The sequence below is a fragment of the Grus americana genome, chromosome 1 (genome assembly GCF_028858705.1).
Source record: "Grus americana isolate bGruAme1 chromosome 1, bGruAme1.mat, whole genome shotgun sequence".
Lineage (NCBI taxonomy): Eukaryota > Metazoa > Chordata > Aves > Gruiformes > Gruidae > Grus > Grus americana.
This window is the reverse complement of record NC_072852.1, coordinates 173103429-173128306: the sequence shown is the minus strand read 5'-3', so window position 1 is coordinate 173128306 and position 24878 is coordinate 173103429. Positions and strand designations below refer to the sequence as shown.

Below are 24878 nucleotides of genomic sequence, written 5' to 3'. Positions count from 1 at the left end.
TTTCACTCACTGTTTTAAAGACTGTATTCAGGGAAGTCCTGCAGTGTATGCTATGTAGAACAGCAGACTAGATGATCTGGATATCTCTCCCTGTCCTCAAACCCTAGGAGGTGATGTGTTGAAAAACATCCCATCTTATAATCTGCAAGTAACCTATAAACTTTTCTTTTAGAAACAGAAACACTAATGCATTCATATACGTTTACTCTTCCTTTAATACTTGGTTTGGCCCAGTTACCCGCAACTGAGTGCTCTCCAGCCTTTAACATGATACAAACAACATGATATCTGAGGGGATAAGCATGCTAGTGCTCTAGCAAAGCTAATAAAGCCATCATTCTCACCTATAAAAGAAAAGGTGCCTTTACCCAGTTTTATTATAGTTTATACAGCATTTTTCATTGGTTATTCAGACAACAAAATTTTAAGGAACTGTAAAAATATTTTTAACTGGAAGTCTTTATCGTTCCTTTAGTGTCACGGCAGATAAGCTGTTAGGCATCTTACGGTAAACAGCTAAATCTTTCCCATGTTCCAACCACACCCTGAGACAGCAGGTAACGTACAGACCACGAAAGCAAACTCTGGAAATAAGTGGGTCAGAAGTCTAGCGGAGAAGTGCCAATTTGTGGCTGGAGGGATCTCACCAGAATACAAATGCTGCCCCTTTATTCAGGCGAGGCACCAGCAGCAGGACCCTGCTGGCTCAGGGACAACCAAACCACCTCGGTCACTGCTGGGAAGGAAGCAAGGCAGAAGGGGCTGCTGTGGTGAGGACCAGCGGGTCATTCCGGGGCCTGGGACCCATCTGCCCAGCCAGCCTGGTTCTGATGCAAAAGAGACCATGGCAGGAAGGGATTGCCATGTAGAACTTGGGAGTCATCGCAAGACCTCCTGATCCTTGCAGCTTTCTGAAATATTCCTGCCTTGAGCTGTGAGCCATAGGAAGATGTTGAAGTGAATTTTACAAGGTGAGGAAAACTAAGAGTGTTTGTACAGGACTACAGATTTTTTAAAAAATCCGTAACTGGGATCCCTTGCTAAAAGAAAAAAAAAAAAAAAAAAGAGTCACATTCCTAGAACAGTCTCTGCCCTTTTAAAGGAAAAAACCTTCAACTTCAGGCTTCTAATAATCACACACTTTGCTGTAATACGAGGAGAGAGATTGTCACAAAGCTATTTGGAAAATCTGACTCAAAACCAAACTACATCCAAATCTACGTAAGTCTACATAGTCGTGATGATATACTCTGCTAAAGGACCGTTTATTAAGTGTTGGTGTGACCCTAAAGTTCAGCCACAACCAGAAGAACAGTGAAAACTGAAGTGGCAGCACTGTGGTTATCTCTGAAAAAGTAATTCCCACCATATCAGCACCACATTCCTGCCTGAAGAACATAGGTGCAGGGAAAGGACTGGAGGAAGGGGCTTTTCCTTTATTTTACTTTTGCTTTTTACGTCACAGCCTGCTCCTCAATAAACTAACCAAGGTTGTGACTTTACCTCAAAATTACAAAGGAAAACAACAGATCAAATGCTCTTTATCAATGGCGCTGGTGGTTTTTTGCAGTCTAGATATGCTGTTGTAATCTCCTCTAGCTGAACTTCAGTCAGTTAACACTTATCTAAACTCTGGTCTGAGAGAATTGTTAAGCTGCAAAAGCCAAGTCAGAGGCTATAGGGAGCTGGGCATCATCTGCAAAGTGACATCACAGCACACATTGGCTCATTCCTATATGCCCCTCTGTGAACTTCCCTCCCTTCTGTATTATGTTGAATAAAAAAGGATGATCAAATATTAACCCACATCTGTCCGTCTCCCTAAGCAAGGTGTACTGCTAACGTTGTCATTTCCCAGCAGCTAAACAGTGAGCTTTTTTGAAGGAGAAGGAAAAAAATTTCTTTCATCCAAATGATATCAACTAAGATCCAGAACAAACAAATGACATCAAGGACTATAGTTTTTCAGGGTTTTTTGGGGTTTGCAAGATAGGAGTAATGTGTGAATGTATTATTTGGATTAGACAGAAAAATATTTTAATTTTTTGTGATACCAGGAAATTTCCCCAAAACTGCATGAGGCTGCTCCCACTTTGTGCAAGGATTTTTCCTAGCTCTTATTTCCTCACAAGGAAATAGATCTACATCAAAACCTTGACTGACTGTTGCTAACAGCTTTGACAGAAGTATCAAATATTCCATAGTATGTGCTAAATAACTTTTAGAGCAAGAAAGGTGTAACAGAGCTTAATTTTATTCCAGTTCGAACACAGTGGAGAATGAACAGGGAAGAAATGTAATAATTTGACCGACTGTGGTTTTGACTGTCTCAGGAGTTGTACTGTGTATTTGCAACAGACTACTTGCAAAGGCGGTATTAATACTTCAGCAATCATACATAAGGGTTTTGTTTAGCAGCAGAGCCTTACATCTAGTACAGTTCTCTGCAAGGGGAAAAACACATGCAGCTCATTTTAATGAAAAACAAAATTAGCATTCAGTTTCACAAAACTAAATGCTAGTACTTTCTAAATAAATAACAGATTTCTGCTAATTTTTCATTAACAACTATGCTGAAGATTTCCTACAATAAAAAACTCTGAGTCAAATCTAGCCTTCGGAAAATATTCTCCTGCACATTTTTTGAAGGGCAGAAGGAGTCCCAAAACCTCCATATTCCTAACAGACATTTTCTCCAGCAAAGGTACCAACAGCCGGGTTTAAGACAGGCAGCCAAGAAGAGCTCTTTTAACAAGGCTCAAAGCTGATGGAGCTACACTTGGAAACATTGCAGAAATTTGGAGGCTGGAAATATTTTACAGCCATTCTAGTCGACCCATTCCCTTGGCTGACTGGCCAGTGTCACAAAAGTAAGCGTGACCGCTTGCCTCCTTAGGCTGTAGCGTTTTACTACACTCGGTCTACTGTGTCCTCCTTTGACAAAAGGTTTTATATAGACAGTGCCAGGCATTAATTACAGTAATTTGTTGTTAGCCTGGTTTCCTAAGGAAATAAGGCTCATACACTTGCATTGTCTGTTTGGATGGACATCTGTCCCCCTCAAGAACTTCTGAGCTCATGGGTAATTTCAAACACAATTGAAAGGACTAGAAAACCTCGCAGATGTTATGTTCTTACAAATCCCATGAATAATGTTGATTGGGTAAAGGAAAGGGAAAAAAATCTGTAGTTCACTGAGGGAGAAAGGTAGAATTCAGCCATAACCTTCAGCATAGCAGAAGCTGTCTCTGCTGAAGAACGTGCCATCGTTTGCCTGATAGAAGTAAAATAAAAGGGATGGGAGTGAGCAGAGTAATAGAAGTGGTAGTATAAAGGAAATGAGACTTAAGCCTGCAGAAAGACAGACTCAAAGTTTTGTTGCTCATGGAACAACCTCCTTTATTATTGCGTGATAACAAAGCTCTCGAATACTATCAAGCTATCAAATAAAATAGTTGATTAAACTTCATTCAGCTGGTTCCTTTGCATTATAATGATGCTACCCAAGAAAGATCTATTAAATATACAGGTGCTTCACATAGGTGGGTTTTACTGCCAATTCATTACTAATTTTCTTTGAACCTGACCACGGGTTTAAGATAAACCATTACGTTTGTAATAGTTCACCAGAGATCACAGGGCAGCTAATAAGATCACCCTTCTGTTCCTTAACAGAATTTCTAAATGCATTTCTCTCAGATCATCTATTTCCTTAGGTATTAATGTTTCTTTCATTAAATGAGCACCATACCCAATGTTGTTATTCTCTGCGTTCATAAAAAACATCAACATTTTTTTTCAACAATTATTCTCTGCTATTCAAATTGAGTTGTTTAATCACTATGGTTTCCTGAGGATTGACTTATATTGACCAATACTATAAAAATTCTCTGTGACACTTAAAAGTACGCAGTCTGAGCATTCTACATTTCTGTTTATCTTGCCACGGGTGTTACTAGAGATCCCTATACGCGTAATATTCTTTACTTGAAGTTTCTGCTTTACATATTAGTTTTGAGTCTTTGCTGAAGTTACGAATATGATACTGTGGAAGAGAAAGCAAAGCCAACAACATCTTTACCAAGTGTAAAAAGGACAGCATAAACCACACAAGTGAGTTAATATTTAAAGAACAAGAATTTAATTTGGTATGCAACTTTTTCCTAGGAGGATCTTTATTTTCAATGCTATACATGTGAATATAAGAATGAATAAGTGACACATTATCTACATGTATAAAAATATAAACATCCTATCAAACATCTGCAAAGTCACCCTTCATGATATGCATCACTGACAAGACCTATGCCTTAACTTCTAATTAAAAGAAAGACTGCCTTTGCTTTTTTAATACCACTTGTAAATGCTACTGCATTCATCCAGAAGTACATGAACCGTGAACAGCAACAGCTACGAAATGTATACAGGACTCCAGTATTGTGCCTTTAGATTTTGATCTTTCTGCACGTCAACAGGCCAGCAGAGTCGGCGTGTTTATCCGTTCTTTGAGCTCTCAACAGAAGACACCAGCAAAACTCAGGGACCTTCCCTCGCGCATTTTACCTTTTAAAAATTTTCCTGAAATTACTGAGTATTGTTTAAGAAAAATATTGTCTTCTACAGCAAACCATCAAATGACTATTACATTTACGGCACCATCAATTTAAGCCCAAATGTAATGAGTTACCAGTAAATGAAGGGCCCCGTTTCCTACTACTAATAGCACTTAAGAGTTTTTAGCACGAACACAAAGATTAGAAAAATCATCACTTTATGTTTTTATTACACCCATTTTTACTTAAAATTATGATAATTTCTGGGTCATCTGCCAGCAAACGCATAGGCAATCATTGATGAAAATACAGGCAATCTTTGTTTTAGAGATGCATTCAGCCACCTGGAAGTTTAGTTATGATTCACATTCAAGCAAATATGTAATTGATTTCAGTTCTACAAGCTGATGTTCGTATTCAGTTTTTCCATAGAAACAGGTATAGGAAAACAGTAAAACATTACCATATTATGTACATAGCGTAATATGTAAATGCTCAGCTAGATATATTATGAAATTCTGTAGCACTAAAATGATTAAAAAACTGATTCGTGTAAAATGTTTATATACTGTATATATATGTACACTAAATCACAAGTTAAATTTAAAACTGCCCCTATTCATAGCTCCTATGATGGATTTAGTAAGCTACCAGATTCTTAAAAAAAGAAAGCTATCTAAAGCGAATTGAGCACTTTACTGAAAACTGATTTTATACAAAATCTTAAAAAACATACTTCAGAATTACTTAACAGAAACTAGAAAAAGACAGTCATTATTCTTGAGAATGACATCTTAAAGACCTAATAGCTGTGATCAATGTCCCTTCACTTGTGGTATAAATAAGTTAAGCACAAAGAAATCATCTCAGAGTAAGGCATAGGACAAACAGGTTTCGTTCCATCCTCAGGTGTACTGGCCTCTCTATCTTATTGCTCATCTAATTTGGCAGGTATACATTTCTCTCCTCTCAAAAATACTCCATTATACAACTATCTACAACTGGACAATGCCCAAAGCTTTCGTATGCGCATCTTCGATTTAATCACATTGATAAACAATCTTGCTAATATTAAAACAAAAAAAAACCTTATGACGATGCAAATTATTTTCAGGTTTATGTGGTTCTGCATGCACTTAATGAAAGACCAAGTGGTGACACAGACTGAGCACTGAAACTCAACTCAATAAGTACGTAGCTATAGCTCTTTTCAAAGGAATTAAGGTTTTAAGAATAAAACCCTACTGTGAAATTCTTTGGTTAAAATACAAGTGCCAGCAGTACTTCTAAATTTGGGGTTAGAACAATTTCTTATTGAAGAGTTTTAAAAATGTAAATTTAAACCTTTAATATGTACCACTAAATTCTTCACCACTTAGGATACATTTAGGATATTTTTCCATCAAGGTCTGAATAGACAATACAGGTTTTGAAATTACGTTCAGATTTAAAAGGAAAGTGCTTTTGTACCCAAATCTTCAGGAATTTATTCGAAAGAGCTGCTAGATCTTCCTTACTGTAAAACCTGCTGCTCAGATTGTCTGTTCCAAAACAAGCTATGGCTGCCTCCTCCAGGAAAGACAGACTTAGACAGCATGAACCAAATACAGCTTAGAAGGGGTAATTTTCCCTGATGAAAGTTGGCATTGTTCTTGTTTTCATAAGGACAGGGCTTAATCCTTTCTAAGAAGTATTAAGTTTGTCTAGGAAGAGGTATTTAACTCTCAGCAGTGTCATTGCCTTGGTAGTACTGCCATGAAAACTAAGAAACTGGTTCTTATAAAAGTGTTTTCAGCATCAATTCTGTTGGCTTCAAGGTTTTACAGCACTAACGTGACAAAACTTAAAGTAATAAGCAGGGTGCTCTTGATTACACTTATAATGTACATCTGCATTAATTCAACGTACATGATTTCACCTTCCCAGGAAGCAGGCCCTACCTTCACTCTGGCAAGTCTGGCTTCATCTCACCCCCATCATTTTGAGGGTGTTTAAGGAAATATGCATTGACATTTTTATGCATATTGTAGACAATAACTTCAAGAGAATTATAAGGACTTCACACCACCCATAAAAGTTACAATTCACAAGCACTTTAATTTTTCAAAGCATTGTTGCTTTACCTCTCGAGGGAATAATCACATGTCTCTGAGGACACTTTATAGTTCAAGTGGTTGGTTATCCAGCGAACCCGTCCTTTCACATCAGCCTTACATGTCTGCTGCGCAGTTTAACAGCTTGGAGAGGGGAGTTCAGGAAGATAGGGAGCGGAGAGAGGAGATGGATGCAACCCATCATGAAGGGCCACATGCACGCCTACTGCAAAATTACTCATCTCTACCGATGAAGTATGAGCTGGAACGTCAACCTCTCACAGTCAGGCACCACTTCTGTGTGATGGTCCTTCACAGGCAGGCGTCGCTTTGATGGGGTGCGGGGATAAAACAGACCATTACGGATCTGCCCAACAAGGCAAAATCTTGCTTTAAGGGTACGGGGATCAGAAAAGACAGCCATTTGTCACATCATCTTCAACAGAAGTTGCTGAAAAGCAACTGAAAAGTTCCTCAGCCCCTAAATGGGTGTTTTTTTAAAACACCCTACCCTAACAGAGCCATCCTTTGGCTCCTGTGGATGGAGGGGGGCAGGGGCTGGGCACACACGCACACCTTTCCAGGGCAGGTATTTATCTTCTCCCACTACCTCTCTCCTTCCTCGCTACCGACACAGCTACTGGGAGGGGGGATAATGGTGTGAGCCGGGATGCAGTGCCCAAGCAGGGACATGGCGGCCGAGGCACGACATGGTGACCTCCTGTCCCCAGGGTTGTCAGGAGGTGCGTGCAGGAGGGGTGAGGGCTGCGCTGGGGGCCGACCTGCCTTGTATGTGGAGGCAGGCACCAGGGTGAGGAAAGCGCAGGGGGACACAGCCCCCCTCCACGTCCTCCTTCCTCCGGGCCAGGAGGGGACCGTGGGTGTGAGGTTGTGCAGGGGCCGCCGCCTTATCCCCACGCCATGGGCCGGGTGGACGCTCAGTCCCGGCAGAAGACATACTCGGTGTAGCTGGTCCAGATCTTGTCATCGGCAGGACCGCCCTGCTCGGGGGCAAAGGCGCAGGTGCCGGTGGAGGAGCAGGCGGCCATGCGGAAGCCGGCCTCGGATAGCCGGTCGAAGGCTTGCTCGAGGAAGTTGAACTTGAGGTAGTAGCGGGCAGTGTAGCGCTCGGGAGGGCGGTCAGGGTCGCGGCTCTCGTTCAGCGTCTCCCCGAATACCTCCTTGGCCAGCGCCGTCTTGCCGCAAACGGTGATGCGGGCCACCCGCCGGAACTTGGCGTCGGCCTGCGCTTCCCGCCCGATGGTGTAGGAGCCCCGGTAGCCGATGGTGATGTAGCCCGAGCGTCGCCCGCCCGCCCCGTCCAGCGACTGCGACGGAGTGAGCAGCGGCCCGCCCGAGGGGCTGCGGCTGGCGGTGGGCGACGGGGCGGACGCCGCGGCACCGCCGCCGCCTCCTTCCAGCGGCTCGGCCTCCAGGTAACCGAGGAGCTGCGGCGGCGGCTCGTCAGCGCAGATCGAGCCGTCGCGATGCAGGGCGGCGGGGCGGGCGGCGGCGGCGGCCCGAGCTTGCGCCAGGCGGCGAGCCAGGTCGGGCAGCTGGAAGTACTCGGCCTCCCGCTGGAGGCGGCTGCGCTCGGGGAAGTGCTCGGGAAGCACCAGCTGCAGGTCCCGCAGGTAGTCCAGGATGTAGCGGAAGAGGAAGCCGTCGCGGTCAAGGAAGAAGCGGCCCTTGCTGTCCCGGGGCAGCTCGCTGGGCTGCTGCTGCGAGAACATGCGCCAGAGCAGCGAGTCGCGCACCGAGACTACGGTGCAGCGCCGCGTCACGTACACTTGCCCGCCCACGTTCAGCTCCACGATCTCCGGGAAGGACGACCAGCCGCCCGCCGCCGCCGCCGCCCCGCTCCCAGCCGCCCCGCTCCCTGCCGCCGGCGAGACGCCGCCGCCGTTTGGCAGCCCGCGGGCACTGTCCGCCAGGGCCATACCGGAGGGACCCCGCCGCCGGCGGGGAGCTGCCGCCCTTCCTCCTCCTCCTTCTCTTCCTCCGGCCGCCCAGGGTCCGGCGGGGCCGTCGCCGCCCGCTGAGGAGCGCGCAGCCCTCCGCCGCTGCCCGCCGGAGCTTCCCGCCCCGTCTGTCCCCGGAGCCGCGCGGGCGCTGCCGCTCCGCTCCCCGCTGCCGCTCCGCTCCCCGCTGCCCACTGCCGACCAGGCGCCTCCGTCGGGCTGCGAGCGGAGAGCCCCGGCGGTGGCAGCGGCGGCGGGGCCGTGTTTATGTAGCGCGGCCGCACCTCGCGGGAGGCGTGGGAGGCTGGCGGGAGGCAGAGCCGAGCGCACGGGGAGGGGAAGGGGACGGCCCTGCACTGACGCAGGGTCCCCCGTCGTCGTTCCTCCCCCCGTGGTCCTCCGTCCCCGGCTGCGGCGCAGACCCTCTGCCCGCCGGGCGCGCTCCCGCCGCGCTCCCCTCGCCGGGGACGGGCACCGCGGTGTGCGACCGGCGGGGGTAAAACCGGTGGGGGGGGCCTGCAGGAGCGCCCCGGCCACCTGCACCCCGGCACCCCTCCGAGCTTCTGCTCGCTGCCCGGCTTCTCCGAGTTATCTCGTCTTTTCGCGGGCAAGAAACCCCCTCCGTACGCCCCGAGGTGCAGGAGCGGGGAAGCGGCGAGTCGCTCCTTCCCCACCGAAGGAGCCATGCCGTGCCCCTGCTAGTCTTTGTAAGGCTTGTCCAAACCCCGACCAAGTGAGACCCAAGACGAAGTAACCGTGTCCCTACCTCCTGTCGCCTTCACAGGCGAGCGTGCCGTGCTGCCCGCACTCGCCTCACCCAGGTCCCCGGCCTGTTTCTGGGCTTGCAAGACACTCTCACCACGCAGGGTTTTAACGCCCTTAAGGAGCCCGTGAAAATGTCCCGCCGATCCGCATCCCTGGGGGGAGACTCGGCGGAAGCCGCAGCGCGCCCCGTCGGGAGGTACCGAGAGCGCCGTGCTGGGGGTGCCCGGTGTCGGGGCTCGGCTCCCGCGGGCCGGGGGAAGGCGTCGACGGCGAGGGGTACCCCGGAACGGATGGGGTCCCTTCCAGCCGCCTGTGAAGTGGCACTTTAACGTGAGAGCCTGGCTGTGCGTGGATATGTGTGTAATTGGGTGCCCTTACAGCTCAGATTTAATTTGGATTAATTAGGTACATCGGGATTTGCGTGAAACATAAGCACCTATTTAACATGCGTTGGCAGAGAGCATTTAAATTATGTTTCAGGCTTTCGCTTGAATTTCATCTACGTTTCTGTTTCTCTTCACAAGCAACAGCAGAGAGCTGCTGCCTCGATGTACTCAGTTCCTCTCTTCTGGGAGTTCAAGAGAGAGCAGCCGAAAGGACAGGAAGGTCTGAGGAGTATGAAGGCAACGGTCAATGCCTTCCTTTTGTAGGGGTGAAAGAAGCCATCTCCGGGCTACCCTGCTGCAAACGCTGTAATGCAGTGGTCCATGAAGTAGAAATCGAAAGATGCAGAGACAAGGGGTAAGAAGTCCTTCAAAAATTGAGAAATGGGAGAGGAAGGAAAGGCAAGTTAGTTCTCAAAAAGCAAGCTAGGTTTGCCCAAGAGAAGAAGAGGAAGAAAAGGAAGAAGAGGGGGAGTTGAGAAACATAAGTTTTGAAAAGGGAATAGATGACAAAGAAGAATGATGTGTTGAGGGAGAGCTAACAGGGAGATGTTGTGGTCTAAGGAAGGAAATGGGAAGGACTTGGAGTACCAGACACTCGGAAGTTACAGGAGTTTAATCTGAACAAGACTAAGAGTAGGGCAGGAAATGTGGGAAAGCCAGCTGCCAGGACTTTGACCACCAACTATTTTCATTTGTGGGAGGAAAATGGCAAAGTAGGTTAACTGATCTTTTGCTGGCATTTTGTAACAGGCAGCTTTTCTTTCTTTCTTTTTCTTTTTCTTTCTTTCTTTCTTTCTTTCTTTCTTTCTTTCTTTCTTTCTTTCTTTCTTTCTTTCTTTCTTTCTTTCTCCTTCCTTCCTTCCTTCCTTCCTTCCTTCCTTCCTTCCTTCCTTCCTTGTTTCTTTTGAGGGGAGTAGGAGAGAGGTGAAAACAGTTCTGGTAGATCAGGGAAAAAATAAAGTAAGCCTGAATGAAGTTGTTTTGCTACCCATTTAAACATCTGAGTTTGTCACTATAGGGAAAAAAAGGAAAATAACATGACTTACCTGCTAGCACACAGGGAAACTTTGTTTTCTTCCCTTATACTATTTTAGGGTCAATTCACTAGGCTAAAAGCACATGAAATTTTCACATGGTAGTTTGCTGGTGACAGTTTCATGGAGTTACTTTTACCTCTCAGTCTCTTAATGTGGCATCTCCCCCCACATCACCCTGCTCTTGGCCATACTTAGCAAGGAGCCACCTCAAGAGCCTCCCACAGATTCATATTTTAAACTCCGCTTCCCTAGTGTGGGCTCTCTATTGAGAGCACTGTGATTAAACTGTGCACCCAGAAGATGAGATCATATAGTGCTCATGCGGGCACTTATTCATAGCAGAATTTACAGTGGAAGGTATTGTACCTACCAGCAGGTGAGTCTTACAAATGCTCCCATATAAAAAAATGGGATGTTTAATTGATCTGTTAATTAAACTTAATTTCTCTGGCATTAAGTGAGTATTAATGTAGGTTAACAAAAATAGCACTAACATATTTATTAGACTTGAGCTTTTATTTGCCTTGAGCTTTGTTAGATTTGAGACTAGACGTCATAAGACCTTAGCTTAATGGATCTTCCAGCTCACGTTTTCAGAAGCTTCACAGACAAGTGAGTTACACTGCTCCTTCAGATGTCAGCTCTCCAGAGCTTTACCTCCGCTTCCCTGGCATCTGGTGGGAGGCCAGATGAGAAGGACCCACCATGCTCCTGTGCAGCACTGTATGATGTCCAAAGCCATGCACATTATAGGGGGTGGGGGGGACACGGCTATAACAAGCACCTTATTTGGGCCACTGTCCCAGGTCTTTCTTTAGGGGTACAAACCAGTCCGTCCCACTGCAGTGTCCTATGTCCCAATGTGCGGGCTGACCCCTGAGTCCCCTTCAAAAAAGAGAAGGAGGAGCCTTCTCATGGGAAGATACTGTTCATACAGCCTGTTCAACAGTCCTGGGCAAAGACCCAGCTTGCAGTGTTTGTCTCTGAGATAGCTGTCATTTTCTGGGCTTAAAAACATGCCCAGCACTGAAATATCTGGTTTGAAGCAACTGCTCCTCAGAAGAATTATATTCTCTGGGCATCTTGCTGCTTCTTTATGCAAGCAGGGATGCTTTGCCTGGCTGCAAGGCTGTGGTTATTGTAACTTCTTTCTTTAACGGATTTTTTCCCCTCTTTTCACGAAATATTCAACTAGTTCCTGCTCCATTTCCTATCTCTTTTCATTTGGCTACATTCTTCTCCAGTGAGGAGAATTGGACTTCATCTGGGGGTATTAAAATGGGTAAATATATCAACTATTTTTTACTTACGTGTCAGTCACCGGGTTGCGTAACAGTCATAATCTCAGTGGTTTATTCTTATTTTGTGTGGGAGACACAGTGAAATATTAGTACGTGTAACATTCAAGGCTGCCACAGAATGCCTCATTAGGCATAGTCCCTCCGTAAAGGGAGTTAAATGTGGTCTAATGGACAGGGTAGGCTTTATGAGAATAAATGTGTAGTAGAATTTCTTTGTGCAGTACTGTGACATTTCTGAGCAATAGCTCCTTCAGATATGAGAGTTATATTCTAGTGTTTGCTATTAGCTACCAGAACTAGCTACGTGTTGGGGGCATGCTGTCTTAATCTGATGGGATCCAATAGCTTTTCTTCTTTGAATATTTTGAGAAGTTTACACTGTTGTTCTGGGATGGGGTTTGATGAGGGGGGTTGGAGGGTGTTTTGGGGGGCAGGAGGGTGTGTGCTTTTGATGTGTCAGTGTTTAGAAAGATGTTTCCACCGCGATTCCCAGCAACACTAGTCTGGGATGCAGAACGAGCTCCTATTTTACATTTTGGGTAGTGCATGCATGGGTGGTAATCTGGTCCGGGTTTATTCAAGTAGAACGATTTCCTTCACAAGCCATAGAGAAAGGGTAACACCTAGTGGGAATAAACCCACATTGCAGTTAATAAATGCAAAGGGCTCCAAAGTATCACCAGCACGACCCAAAATACGTAACAAAGAGAAAACTATATGGTTTTGGTCACAAAAAGTAGATGTATTGCTATATTCAACTTCTTCCTGAGAAACTTTACAAAGCAAAAACACATTTTATCTCTGTTCTGAACTAAAAGCAGTCATTAGCGTTTATTATTTCTTCTTTCAGTCTGTGTTGTGTGAAATGGTATAAAATATGATTGTGTGAAATGGCTTTAGAAATGCCTAATTAGATATGACTGAATTGTTTGAATGTTTAATACTGAATTCAGTGAAATATTTAGCTTTCTGCATAAAACCAACAAAAGGATTTAGTGATCTAAACTGAACTAGAGGTCCAACTGTGCTTATTTAAGCTTCACAATATTGCTTAGGTAGTGCAGAAGAAAGGGTATGGTTAGTCCCACAACAGAGTTTATTGTCTAAGAGTGGAGAACTCTTCACATTTTTGGGACTTATATGCTCTCTAAAATGTGTGCAGTTCCATAGGTTTGACTTTCACAGTCAATGGATGGGTAAAATTATCAGGCTCAGCGTTATACTCAAGTGACACCAAGTAATGTTGCCAGAAACTTGAACTGTGCATTATTCCATGTGAAGACAGAAGAACTCAGCTCCTTCTAAAGAGAGTAAGTACTCTCTCTCTGCAAACTCAGTCTCACATACCGTATATAGCTGGACAACACAAATATGCAAATTCATAGATTTCCATATTTCATGTGAATTGTAATGAATGTTATCTGTGAAGTTATATCTGATAATAGCTGTTCAGAGATCTTTTGCCTGTGTGTTTGCTTATACAGTTGAATATGTTCAGCTGGAACTGCATGTTCTAGGAAGTCCAGCTGCTATGAAAATACACGTGTTCAAGCATGAATGACATTAAACTGAAGGAAGGTAGATTTAGGTTAGACAGTAGGAAGAAATTCTTTATTGGGAGGGTGGTGAGGCACTGGAACAGGTTGCCCAGAGAGGTGGTGGATGTTCCCCCCCTGGAAGTGTTCAAGGCCAGGTTGGATGGGGCTTTGGGCAACGTGGTCTAGTGGAGGGTGTCCCTGCCCATGGCAGGGGGGTTGGAACTAGATGATCTTTGAGGTCCCTTCCAACTTGAATTATTCTATGATTCTCCAGTATCATAGAATCATAGAATGGTTTGGGTTGGAAGGGACCTCAGGGTGCTCAAGCACTTTCCTCCTGACAGTGTGATACAGACATTGCTCTGAATACTTTTGAGAGGGCAATGCTCTGCAGAGGCTGAGGGAGAGGGAAGGAGGACAGCCATTAGCTGTGTATTCCATGTCTTTGGCCAATACAGAGCTACAGAGTGTGGCTGAGAAACATAATCAAGTGAGCGATTAATGAAGTTCAGAGCTGTATTAATTTCCTTCAAACACCTTTGCAAAAACTGGAAGGCAAAAGGTACCCTCTCAAGGTCATGGTGACATGCAGGTTGTTTCTGCCTCAGTAAAGAAAAGCATTGAAGGGCACACCTTCCAAACACATCTTGAGCATCACTGAATTTCTGAATTTGGAGGACACAAGAAAAGAGGCTTTGTACCTTATGCCAAATGTGGAAGTACCCTCAGCTGCTTCTTTTCAGGTGATATCTAGGAAAATGTGATGCTTGATTTCCTGTTTCCCTGCTTTGGTTTATTATCAGGAAGTTACAGCTCTGATACCACAAAAGCAAGGACAGCTATATCATTTTATAATATGTAGTGCTGCAGTATTTTACATGCACAATATGTGAGGTTTTTCTCCGGTACTAAATTACTCATAACCCCTACGGAGCAGTTTTAAATCAGGGTTCTTTTTGTGAGTCTTGGCTCTCTGAAATTAATCTTCTGTATCTCTGTGAAACGTTTCATTCATGTCTTCAAATCTTCCCTTGACGATTTTCCTATCTGTGAATAAATAACATTCTGACCCAGCTTCTGCCACAGCAACGACAGAAAGACAATCAGACCTTTGCAAACATGAGTGGAAACAACATTGATCTTCCACATTAATCATCAGCGTGGATCAACAGCCTTACGCCGTCTCCTATGATTTAACAGTATAAGGATTCAGCGAAAGAGCTTCTCCTAATAGGAAAAATGCAACTTACTATCTAGCTAATTAGGATATCAAACCCAACCTCTACTCCCATTTCTTATCAGCCTGCTTTTCTGTAGGGTTGGTCAAGCTTCAGAATAGGTTTTAGTGGGGAAAAAGCACGTTTTTTGGAGGCAGCTACAATCAAAAGATAAGAGCATTGGTTTGCAGAGGAGCAAGCTAAGAATTATCCCTAAGTCTGTTCCTCTGAGAAGCTAATCACAAAGGTGGTATCATTCCTGAGCAGGAACTCTATGCAAGACAAAATGCTTTTTAATGAAATTTTCAAAGTTTACAGGTCTTGCTTATACTCTTTTCTTACAAAAAGAAGGAAGGAATTCAAAATGTATTGATATAATTATTCTTTTCAACAGAGTGATTCTTCAAAGGTAAAATAGATAATAGTGACATTGGTGATTGTGTATTCACTTTAGCTGTGATTATTGGAGGTATACTATTCACTGATCCAGCACTTTTCAAAATCATACCTGTGGTCAGTGAACAGTAATTAATGCATTTGCTTTTGCTTTCTGCCACTATGTACCAACGCAAGCTGTGCTTAAACAATGTTAACTCTTAATTTAGATTAAACCAACAAAGGAAATGCAATCATTCATTTTGACAGACTCGGGAATTGAATGTTCTGCTTTGTTCTCTTTGCATCTTTTTCAGTTGAAATCAATTTAAAATTCCTGTTACGTTTAATAGAAGACTTATCACAATCCTTACCAGGGATGCTTACAGCATCTATAAAAGTATGAAGAGGGTGAAAGCCATTAGGTGAAAGCCCACAGCAGGCACTCTAGTATAAATAATTTGGCAACTGATTTTTTACTACCTTAGCTGCTTTACTTGACTACCCAAGAAAACCATGTTTGCATCATTTTTTTTCTCTCCGAGACCAAAGCTTGTATTGTTGATGGCAGAACTGACCGTATTGGTGTCAAACTTCTGCTTGTTTCACAGCCCATGTAAACTAATGAGTGATATTAAACTGTCAAGGATTGAATGGCTTCACAACATTTGTATAAGGTATCGCAGTCCCCTGCTTGCTCACGTACCCCCCAGGGTATCAGTCCTAAAGGATGCTTTGACTATGGCAGAGGTGGTTCCAGCTTTCTACTGGGTTCCACAGTTAAGTATCTGTCCACCAGGCTTCATCACCTCTTGATGCAGACTGAAATGAAATTAATTCAGTCTCATTAGAGACTCGGTGTTCACCTTCCCCCCGGAAGATGAAAAACAATTTATATACACATAAAGAGAGACACCCTTTATCATTAGGATACTCAAACTTGTTTCTCCTTCTTTGGCCTTGGAGCGCAGACCCTCCTACGTGCAAACTCTTAGCTGTTCCAGACATCCTGGAAAGCATCCATTCTGTCCGGACCTTGCCAAAGTCCATGTCACTGATGGCTCTAACTAGGGTTCATGCCAGTGGGGACATCTGTGAGTGAAGGCTGTGATTAGATACTTTTAGCTCCTGCAGGCAGCATATCTCAGCTGTGCAACCCATGCCAGAACAAGATGCTGGACCTCCTATTCACTGATAGCCTCCCTGACCTGCCACGTAAACTAACATGTCATGGAGAATACATTTCTTTTCATTTACTTGGCAGGGGAAATGATTTGCTGCCTAACTGCCAAAAAATTCTGCCTAGGGAGTGAAATACCAGAAGTCAGTCTCTGCTAGGGCCAAAGTTGAGTTTGCCAGAACATTTCCTTCAATCCTCATCCTCAGCAATGTTTCCAGAACTTCTCCTACCCGTTATCCACTGCATAACTTGATTTTCTGCTTGGACTGAGCCAAGCTTGAAGAAACTTGGAATCGACTTCATCAGGCGTAGCTGATGGTTCCCCAGCTTCCTGCCCTGCCATGCTAATTAGATGTTACTGCCCAAAGAAATGAAATGCGGCTGCTTCTCACCTGTAAAGAAAAACTGAGAGTTGCTGCAGTTTATCTGGGGGTGAGTTTGACAAAGCTGTCTTCCTTCTTAGGGAAGTTTACTGTGTTTATTTTGCTTTTTAGTTAGAGAGGCCAAAATGGGATTAATATGTCAAGTGCTTTCCTGTTTCAAGTGTTTAAATAGAGGGATTGTGACTCTGCTTTGGAGGGATTTCCTCTAACATCATCTGTCTAAAATATCTGGGGGTTTCAGTCATGTAGTTAAATATAAACATAAATAATACATTATTACTAAAAATGAACGTATCAGCTTCAGTGTTTGAGGACATTGAAGAAATATGCGGAAGTGTTTAGATTTAATGAAGTAAATGGCTGAATTCACAGACAAATCACAGCCACTTAACTCCAGCAGTCTACAGACTCTTTAAGCCCTCAAGAACTAGATTTTTAAGAAGATCTCCTCTCTTTGTATACCTGCTAGCAAAATAAAGATTACTTAATAGTGACTTATGAACTAAGCACAGAAATTATCTTTCCTGTATCTGCAACAAGACAATTGCAGAAGTACAAGCCATCAAGTTTTGCTAGCCTGGAAAGAATTATGCCCATGCAAAGGAAATTGTTTGTTTTCACCTTTTAATTTTTCATGTGGGTTGTGTATATGCAGTTTTTGCCAAACTGCCTTTCTCAGAAAATGGAAAGCTTTCTTCATTATTGTTTGTATTTTTTAACTGTATGCCACAAGTCTAGATTGTATCAGAACTGAGTCCCCTAAATAAAATCCTTTCAAATAAAATGAACAAAAAAATCTATTCATCTCAAGGAGGTTAAATCACATAGAAATAGGTTGAGATTATAGGATGGAACTTGGTGAAGGGGGAGCTTATCTGAGAGGCAGGAGATAAGCATAAAGCCTGCAGTCATAGTGACAAAAAAGGCTTCTGGAATAAGAAAAGATCCTGTAAGTCAAGACACTGTCTGTGACTGACAGTCTGAAAAAGGAAAGAATTAAAATTGTCAAGCATAAGGCTTGTTAAGAGGGAAGAGGAGAAGGGAAGAAATTAAATATATAGCTAAGGAAAAGCAAAATAAGTACAGAGCAATTCTTTCTGTATTTTATGAGCCTTCAAGTACATATTTTCAGTGTTTTAGAGGCATACAATAGCTACGTGGCCAGGTCTTTAATACTGTATATAGATGATAAATGTGGTTATTTGGACCTATTTGATGGTGGAGTGACTTTAAACAGTAAAATACTCACCAGTAACCTACCCAGGTGACTTCTCTTCTTAACCTCTCAGCCTTTGTCGTCAGGTCAAGGCTGACATGGCTGTCCCCTTGACTTCTACTGGAGAAAGATGATGTTTGGATCACTGCTGTTTGACAACAGGAGATGTACTAGTAGGGCATGTTGTGTTTACTTTCTCCAAGAAAACTCTGCGTTCTTCCTTTTACTGTGCTGGTGCTTTTTCCCCATCATCCAGAGTGAATATATTCAATGCACCTGTTTGGGGTTTTTTTTTTTTTGCTTTGTAGTAGAAAAAAAATGTTTGGGAAGCCAGAGGAGGTGCTTACCTGCAACCCTAAGAGTTGGCATCTTTGCAGGTACAAGAGGCCAGATTATCCACAGCACCAAATTAACTACACATCACAGGCCAGGAGTAAGATGGGTTGGAGGAACAGATGAATGGAATAGAGAAGGTCTTCTGGTAGCTATGCAATGGAAAAATATTTGTAACGATGTTTAGTATTAGTGACTATATTACCCACAGGAGCTCTTCAGAAGTGAGCTGGGTACATTCCAGCAATACATATTTGATATACAGGTTGGGAAACATCAAGATAATCTCATCTATACATATTATAATGACTGACACTCTGTAAAACTGATTGTACAACGACTGCCCAACTAGTTTTTCTTTGTTTCATGTAATTTATTCTTCTGCATAAAACCCTTTTTCCCATCCACTGAGCAAAAATTGTTTTGCTGATATTGTGCTTTCTCTGTGAAGAATAAAATTTGGTTTACTAATCTCAGCTGGGTATTGTCAGTAAGCTTACTGAGCATTTAAACCTTAGAGATCACACCAGCTTGAGCTAACACCTGGTTTGTTCCATTTACTGGTCCTGCATCTTATTTCGAGTGTTCCTGTAGGATTTAAACAATTCCTATTCCACTTACCCAGAGCACAAATACTAGGTTCTGTAAGAAAATTTGTGACACTGTAAAGATTCTTGGTTGAAGACACAAAGCTAATTAGCCACACAATTCCCACTTACATTAATTGAAGCTGTTTGGCTAAATCTTGGACTAGGTGATCATTGTAGGTCCCTTCAAACTGAAATATTCTATTCTATTCTATTCTATTCTATTCTATTCTATTCTATTCTATTCTATTGCTCAGCTTTGAGTATCTCAACCCTTGTTATTATGCAAATCATAAATCCATCCATACTTCTTCTGGCAAATTGCTGCACAGGAAAACATAGCTAATTAAATTAATTAATCCCTACCCCTAAAGCACAAACATCTATCACCTGAGCTAGTTAGGCAGTAGATAGTTTTGTTCTCTTTCGAGCTTTTGTATCAGATTGAGAGACAATGTACTGGAAAATGCACACGAAGTCTAGATATGTTTTGTCCTCTAACACTGCGTGAATAAGCAAATATGTACTAATTTGCCCCATATGATTTTGTCTTAACCTCTACTTTCCATCCTTGTTAAGTTCGAATTTCATAGTAGCTTACTACCATAACTTACATTCAGCTGATTTCTTGATTTATTTATTTTTTTGGTGTGTGCGCGTGTCATGTGTTTTAGCTAGGCTGGGAGGGAACGTGGGACATCACGTTCAATGTCATCATTTGTGTTAAGATTCATAGTAATTTTCTTTAGAAAGGACTCTGAGTACATTCACAGTGCTTTGGCTGGGCAAACCTCCTGGCCTGATGCATCCAAATGAGGACCCAGTCAAATATGCCTCAGAGGGGAAATGCCAGGCATCTGGCTGTCCGGGACACAATGCTGTTAGTCCCTTTCTCACAGCTGAGAATCGTGCCTGGCTATAGAAGTATTTCTTTCCTCCACTCTTGTTCAAACCAGAAACGCTAGAAGCTAACCTGCTTGAATTTGCACCAGACGAGGAAAGCAATACCTTGGCATGTGTTTGTCTCAGTTGCCTTTTCTCTAACACCCTGAAGAGTTTCCAGGCATAAATAAAAATGACTAAAGGCAGTAGTGGAGCAAGGCTTACAAAGCAGTGTTAATATACCTTGGGCAGGGAAGCAGTAGGCAGCTTGACTTGATAAGCAAGGATGATCCTGATTCAAAGCAGCAAAAGACAAAGTATGAGCGGGTTGTAATGCCACACTGTGTGCCAAGTGCTGGTTTTAATGTGAGAAGCAGTTTTCTTTAGAATCTAGCATGAAGAAGTGAAGTTCCAAAAGCCAAAAAGCAAATCTTTCTTGATAGAATCTACATGCAAATGTAAATACAGAAGTTGAAATTTTGGCCTCTCTCAACTCGGTAGCAAAGTTCCCTGCGGTTTGAACCAGGATTTCACACAGCATGCGTGACTGCACTGTATGAGTGCCTTTCCATATACACTTCTTTATTTCATCTAAGCATTTCCTAGGGGAAGATCTGAAATTTAATTTCCCAAACAGTGCAGTGACTTTCCTTCAAAATTTACATATGTGTTGTTGTAAGACAAAATCACCAACCCCTTTGGCAGTTTCTGGCAGTCTTTGCAACTCAGTAGTTAAATACAAATTCTAATCAAATTTTTTAATAAAGTATCATTGAAAGCTCCAGGGTCATAAGCCTAGCTCTTCAAACCCCAGTATAGTTTCTTTAGCACTGACTTTGTAGTGACCTTAGAAATACCCTTCACTAGTCAGGTCTGTTGTGACTGAATTAATCTGGATGAACTGCATCTCTTGCTAGCCATGAACATCAGTGCCCCATTTCCACAAAATTTTAGAGCATCAGTGGTAGCTATTTGCTTGTGCCAATAATGTACCGGTTTAGCACTACGAATGTTGTGACAGTTTCTATCATGATGTTAAAACAGTAACTCTGTAGGTGTATTTCTGGTAGTGTTTATCAAGGACAAGACTTCTAAGACTCAGGCTAATATTTTCAGCTGTATAGGAGAGGTGATGTAGAAAAAAATGTTAATTTTTGCACTATATCATTTTTGGGTCATGCATTTTAATATTTTGATCTTAGTTTTCTTGTGTATTATTCTTTCTATTTTCACTCTTTCTGGCTATTGTCCATCATGCCTCTCTTTAAGGACAGCATTGCTAATATAAAGCCTTAGTCTGGTGAGATGCTAATTGCCTGCAGTTTCAGTAAATTCCTAACAAAACTCTTTACACTGAACTAGCCAAAGATAACAGCATCAAAGTATGTGACTAAGCTGCAAAGCAGGTGGCAAGATGGCTTGTTTTCTTTTTGAAACTGTGACGGGACGTTAACAAAGGCTTATTTTATTTCCTGACATTTTGTAAGGGACAAAGTCGGTATTTAATTATATGGTAAATATTTTTTAACTGTTTGGGTTTTGTTTTTGTTTTTGTTTTTTTTTTAATTTACAGTAAATGTACTTTTACAGTATATACCAACTTTTACTACGCAAGCTGCGGTTCCCCTGGTGAGTGAGAGCCACGTCCCTGGGAGCAGTAGGTGGCACTGCTGTCTCTGCTCGCCACTTCAAGGCGTTGCAGTAGCTCGAAGAAGCCATTTCACGAAGCGTGTCTAATAGTTCAGGTTCCTGCAAAAAGAGGCACTTTTGCTTCTGGACACTTTTGCTAGTGCCAACTACCCTCATCAAGGTGGTGCGAACTTGCCCTCCAGAATCTGAACGGTATCGTTCTCCACGCGAAATTCCTGAGCGCCATGCATATAGGGTTTGCTCCAGTGGACATAGCCAGCAGTATAGGTATATAGCAAGCAGCACAAGTGACTTTTCATTATTTTTATTTTTAACCCATTTTGTTTACCTAAAAGTGAAAGAACTGTGTACCTTTACTGCTGCCGTTGGCAGCCTTCACATTGCCATCTATTCCTGGAAGTTTAAAAAAAATTGTTACCACTGTTGTGCAAGTAAAAATTATTCTGAAATCCAAATTGTTCCAAAAAAATTGTTCCAGAATCAGGTGATTAATTAGCAATCACTTTTATTTCAGCTCTTTTCTCAGCAGCAAATACAGTAGCAGTGTCATTGACAGGAGCAAACACTACTGGTGCAATAGGCTAGTGTTTCACCACGTAACTAGAAGTGTGTGGGGAAGGCAGTAGACAGGATGCCTTGCCATGCCTTTGTCTTCTCCAGGTCTGCAAACTCTGCAGTCCATGGCTCTGAGGTCAAGTGAGACTGGCTGGCTTGTGTCCACTCTGCTAATGGCTCGCGAGCAGCTTGTCTTGCAAGTGAAATGGTCCAATAAAGCGCCAAAACACAAGATTAAAAATTAAGCAATGCAGATAATCAGGGTCCAAAACCAGAACTCACCCCCTCATGCTCTTCTGTTTATCAGTACAGATATGCCAAATAGGACGTCTGCTACCTGCAGGGAGTGGGGACAAGACTGGAGGAGGAGGGGTGCAGGGACAGGGTGACAGCATCCGCCTGAGCTTGCTGGAGAGTGCTGGGGAAAGGAATGACTTGTTGCAAACACGTGGTGGGAGTAAGCCACCAGACCAGGCCTTCCTGATGAGTGAGATGAGGTATATCAAGTGGAGTCATCCTTTCTTTTTTTTTTTTTTTTCTTCTTTTTTGCCCGTATTTTGAATGCCCAAGACAAAAGCAGAACCAGTAAAAACAAGAAGTGTCATCTGTGTGGCCTCTGTTATCCTTAGAGGACTCAGATAAAGGAAGAATTAGGCCTCTGGAGTTCAAGGGAAGTAAGATAAAAGGCACAACTATAAACTGAGAGAATAATTGAAGTAAAATATTATTCTTTGAAAGGATGAGATGTGAATCACTGAGGTCAACAGTTTCAAGACATGCTAAAACTAGATGCCTGCATAATCATCAAAGCACTTCTGTCAGCTTATTTATGATATAAATATGGATCTGGTTGTATCTTAAATTTGGACTCCTCAAATGGGACATCTGAGTTACCTGACGGGTAATATATTTGATGCAGTGTCATGAAAATAAAGAAAGTCCCTGGCCTTTTAATATTACACCCTGAAAAGACATACCTGTCAAACTGGAGACACTTACAAGTTCTCCCTGAGATTAACTTTAAAATTTATTCCTGTAAGTAAGGGTGTCTAGTGAAATACATTTTTCAGAAGGGGTTTGGATAAGAAGTGGTATTTTGGTGAATAAGCTGAGGAAGTCAGTCCTTCCATAAGGGCAGATGGAAGCAGGAGAAGGAAATGAGTAGAGGGTGTTGACCCAATGGTCACTGCCAGGACTGAGAAGGGGGAGATTACCTGTGCATCGTCCTGCTTCGGACTCATAAAGTAGATGGACTGCATCTGGCAATGGGGGAACAGACAGCATCAGCACACATCAGTGTTGAGTGGAATTAAATTAAATGAACACACACACGCAGAGGCCTGGAGGAATCGCAGACCTATCTTCACGATTTTGTTAGCATTTTGTTCTTTCCTATTCCATGTACCAGTAATTACTGCCCTTCCCATTGAATTATCCCTACTATAAAAATATGCCTCTCGTCAGTCAGTCAGTCACAACCACATATCACACTGCTGAATCAGGATCACAATGGCTTTAGAAATGTATGACCAACAACAAAACTTCAGAGCAAAAAGTACACGAAGCCAAGCGGGAAGAAATATGGGAGAGTCCCGTCTAAGGTAGAGGAACTGATTATTTTATGGTATGTCTGCAAACTTCAGCATTCTCACACACAAAGGGAGGAAGATGCTAAAGTTAAAGAGTAAAATGAGGAACAAGTCAAAAAATAAACTATGGTACATGTCACAAGAGGTTGTCAGCGCAGCCTTCTGACTACTTAGTTCATAGAGGCAGTGAGGTCTTTTGAAGTTTCCTCTCCCTCTTTAATCAGTCCCATTAGAACAAGTAGATTCAAAGGTAGCAGGGCTTGTCAAAGAAGAAAGCTGCCCGTTCCTCAAACCCTGGATGGCAGCTTTATGTCCCACAGTGGTGGTTCCCACGTGAGGCTGCATGGCATCGGCAGGGTGGGCGTGATTACACAGCAAGTTCTGCGCTCAGATTTCTTTGAAGGGCTTTTGCACTCTTCCTAAATTATTATTGATCCCCTCCATTTGACAGGACTTCCAAAGACTTGAAAAGATACTCCATAAAGCATACTTCTGAGCTTGATCGCTTACCTGCAAAGTCTAGATTAATCCACAGACTTGCTGTATTTGAACTATTTTGTCCAGTTCTTTAGCTAAATAAGATTTATTAATTAATTGGCATATTTTCTTAATAAATGCCTGTAATTTTTTTTCTATTCGTCCTACAAGGCTTTACCCAGAACTTCCCTACAGTAAAGGGGGTAGCGAGTTTTGTACAGGAAAGATGTGGTGTTTAGTTTGTCCACAAAACACTTCACTAGTGAACATCATTAACAATGGCATTTATTGACTATGGGGCAACAGAAGGTTAAGTACATTTCAGTATTTTTCAAATCTGATCCATTTATTCTGCAGCCTGTCATTTCTGGAAAAAAAATATTAAAAAAATAAAAAAGAAAAAAAAAGTCCTGATAAAGCACATCTCTCTGCTTCATTTTAACTCCAGTTTCACACATCTGCAGTCTGAATATGAACATCACTTATATTTCAACAAAAAAATGCTGTTTGTTATACTTTTCTTCTGATATATTAATGAAATTGTGTATCTCAGTGTACACATTTCCCAGTTGATGACCATACTTCCAGTATTTGCAACTGGATTTCCATCATGCTTGAGCAACTACTTGCAAATGTTGCAATCCCATTTGCAATCTGAACCATAAGCTTGGTAATCACCTCTGAAGTATGATTTAGTCTCATGGGCTTATTTTCATGATGTATTTAGAGACTGGCTATACCAATCTAGAAAGTTTTCCCAAATACAAAGCAGCTCATGAGTGGTGCGTCCCTGGACAGTG

At 42.8% G+C, this 24878-nt stretch overlaps 1 protein-coding gene across 1 annotated transcript; it reads right to left on the bottom strand.

Moving 5' to 3' along the window:
• Nucleotides 1-4118: 4118 nt before the first annotated feature.
• On the bottom strand, nt 4119-9523 carry KCTD12 (potassium channel tetramerization domain containing 12). The gene has a single exon (XM_054826109.1). The coding sequence runs from the start codon at nt 8584-8586 to the stop codon at nt 7585-7587; it is 1002 nt and encodes a 333-aa protein (XP_054682084.1). The 5' UTR covers nt 8587-9523; the 3' UTR covers nt 4119-7584.
• Between the last annotated feature and the right edge of the window lie 15355 nt (nt 9524-24878).

Excerpts from the sequence above, each read along its gene's own strand:
- KCTD12 (XM_054826109.1), bottom strand. The coding sequence starts at position 8,586 with ATGGCCCTGGCGGACAGTGCCCGCGGGCTGCCAAACGGCGGCGGCGTC.